Raw genomic sequence first — 1,693 nt, 5'->3', positions numbered from 1 at the left:
CCCCCCCGGGGCTAATCCGCCACACTGCATTTTCAATACATATACGTACATCTAATCCTGAAAAATGATAGGATACATTTTAATAATTGTTTTTTAGGAGAAAAATATAAACATTTATTAAAAATTTTTATGCGAAACATTTTTTTTACTTATTCCATAAAACAATTTAGGCACGTAAATACAGATCCTGACAAGCGCACGCATGTGTTGTGCGCCCTACGCTCGCACGCAATGCACTGTTTCCTACATGCTCTGTTTGTTGTCAACTTCTCTGAGCACACGCAGCACGTATTATCCAAGTTTTCGTCAGAATCCGACCGCTGCTGCTTCCTTGATTTCGATTTACTGCTCGTCGAAGGCTGCGGTTCTGTTTGTGTGGCATTTTTTTTGGGCCGGCCTCTCTTTCTCGGCGCAGTGGCAGGTGTAGATTTTGACGTCTTTCTCGTAGCAGGTTTTCCTTTTTTTTTCCGCATGGACTCCGCCTGCTCAGCCGCCAATTCCGCCATTTCAGGCGAGTCAGTAAGAACGGCGCTCTTTCTTCGTTTTCGTCCTTTACGTGTCTGTTGCCTCGGAGCGGCTTTAGGAAATGCTCGAATACTTTGAAGCGTCGCGCTCAAGTTCTGTGTATCACCAGGACGAGACATGGAAGAAGCCGAGGGATCGAATTCGTTCTGATCGGCTGTGTCGGGTTCGATTGTCTCCAAATTGGTTGTGTCCGAGTCGGCTGTGTCCGGGTCGGCTGCGTTGAGGTTGACTTCTCCGAGATGAGCGGAAGTAGAAGGCATCTCCCTATCCGTAACACTGCTCGGCAAAAATTCGTATTCCTGGAAAATGTCCGGGTTGAGTGGAGAAATTCCAGTGCATTCAAACCCGGACACAATATTTTGATACGTTACGGCAAGTGGCAGTGATTTAGCCACGATTCCGGGGATATCGTATATCGTCATTGATCTACCAGGATGCGACGACATCCAGCTATCACACTGTGTGTGTACACTTTTCTTTAACGGGCCAAAGACGGTGCGATCCAGCGGTTGCATTTTGTGCGAGCAATGCGGCGGTAATGATAGGAGAATGATTCCATTCGCTTTACAAAATTCGAGACCAGCGATGGACAAATGTGATTCGTGATTGTCGAGTATCAGTAAAGCTGGGGCGTCGACGGAAGCACGCACATGGGACTGGAAGAACTGTAGAAACTGGACAAAATGGTCCGCATTCATCCAGCCACTTGAATTCGCTACACCTGTGCAGCCTGATGGTCCGCCGTTAAGGAAATGTTCCTTGAAATTTTTACGAGGAAAAATAAAAAATGGAGGTAAAGAATGTCCGGTTGCTGACACCGCCATCGCCAAAGTTACGAGGGTTCCTCTTTCCGCAGAAGTCACTCGCCCGACTTGTTTCATTCCTCGACGTCCGATGACTCTATTCGGTGTCTGAACGGTTGTAATTCCCGTCTCATCCATATTCCATATGCAGTGAGGCTAGAAATAATGAGAAACGTTATTTTCGACCAAAACTAGCAACATTTATTCATCAGTTAACACACCTGGAAATGATGTTTATCGATCACATATTTTAGCGGCGCAAAGAACCTTTCTACATTTGTTCGATTGAAACTGGTGGCACGTGCTAAACTTGTCGCTTCTGGTTTGCGTATGGATAACATTGGATGTCGTTTGAGAAAGCTGCT

The 1,693-nt window shown here is 46.0% G+C and overlaps 1 protein-coding gene across 1 annotated transcript; it reads right to left on the bottom strand.

Annotated features, from left to right (window-relative positions):
- Window positions 1-149: 149 nt before the first annotated feature.
- Window positions 150-1,466, bottom strand: LOC112461815. Its single transcript, XM_025027199.1, has one exon. The coding sequence runs from the start codon at window positions 1,464-1,466 to the stop codon at window positions 150-152; it is 1,317 nt and encodes a 438-aa protein (XP_024882967.1).
- Window positions 1,467-1,693: the final 227 nt, after the last annotated feature.

This window comes from Temnothorax curvispinosus, unplaced genomic scaffold (assembly GCF_003070985.1).
Source record: "Temnothorax curvispinosus isolate PA1 unplaced genomic scaffold, ASM307098v1 QBEX01011834.1, whole genome shotgun sequence".
Classification (NCBI taxonomy): Eukaryota; Metazoa; Arthropoda; class Insecta; order Hymenoptera; family Formicidae; genus Temnothorax; species Temnothorax curvispinosus.
This window is presented reverse-complemented; position numbering and strand designations above follow the sequence as displayed.

Excerpts from the sequence above, each read along its gene's own strand:
- LOC112461815 (XM_025027199.1), bottom strand. The coding sequence starts at position 1,466 with ATGGATGAGACGGGAATTACAACCGTTCAGACACCGAATAGAGTCATC.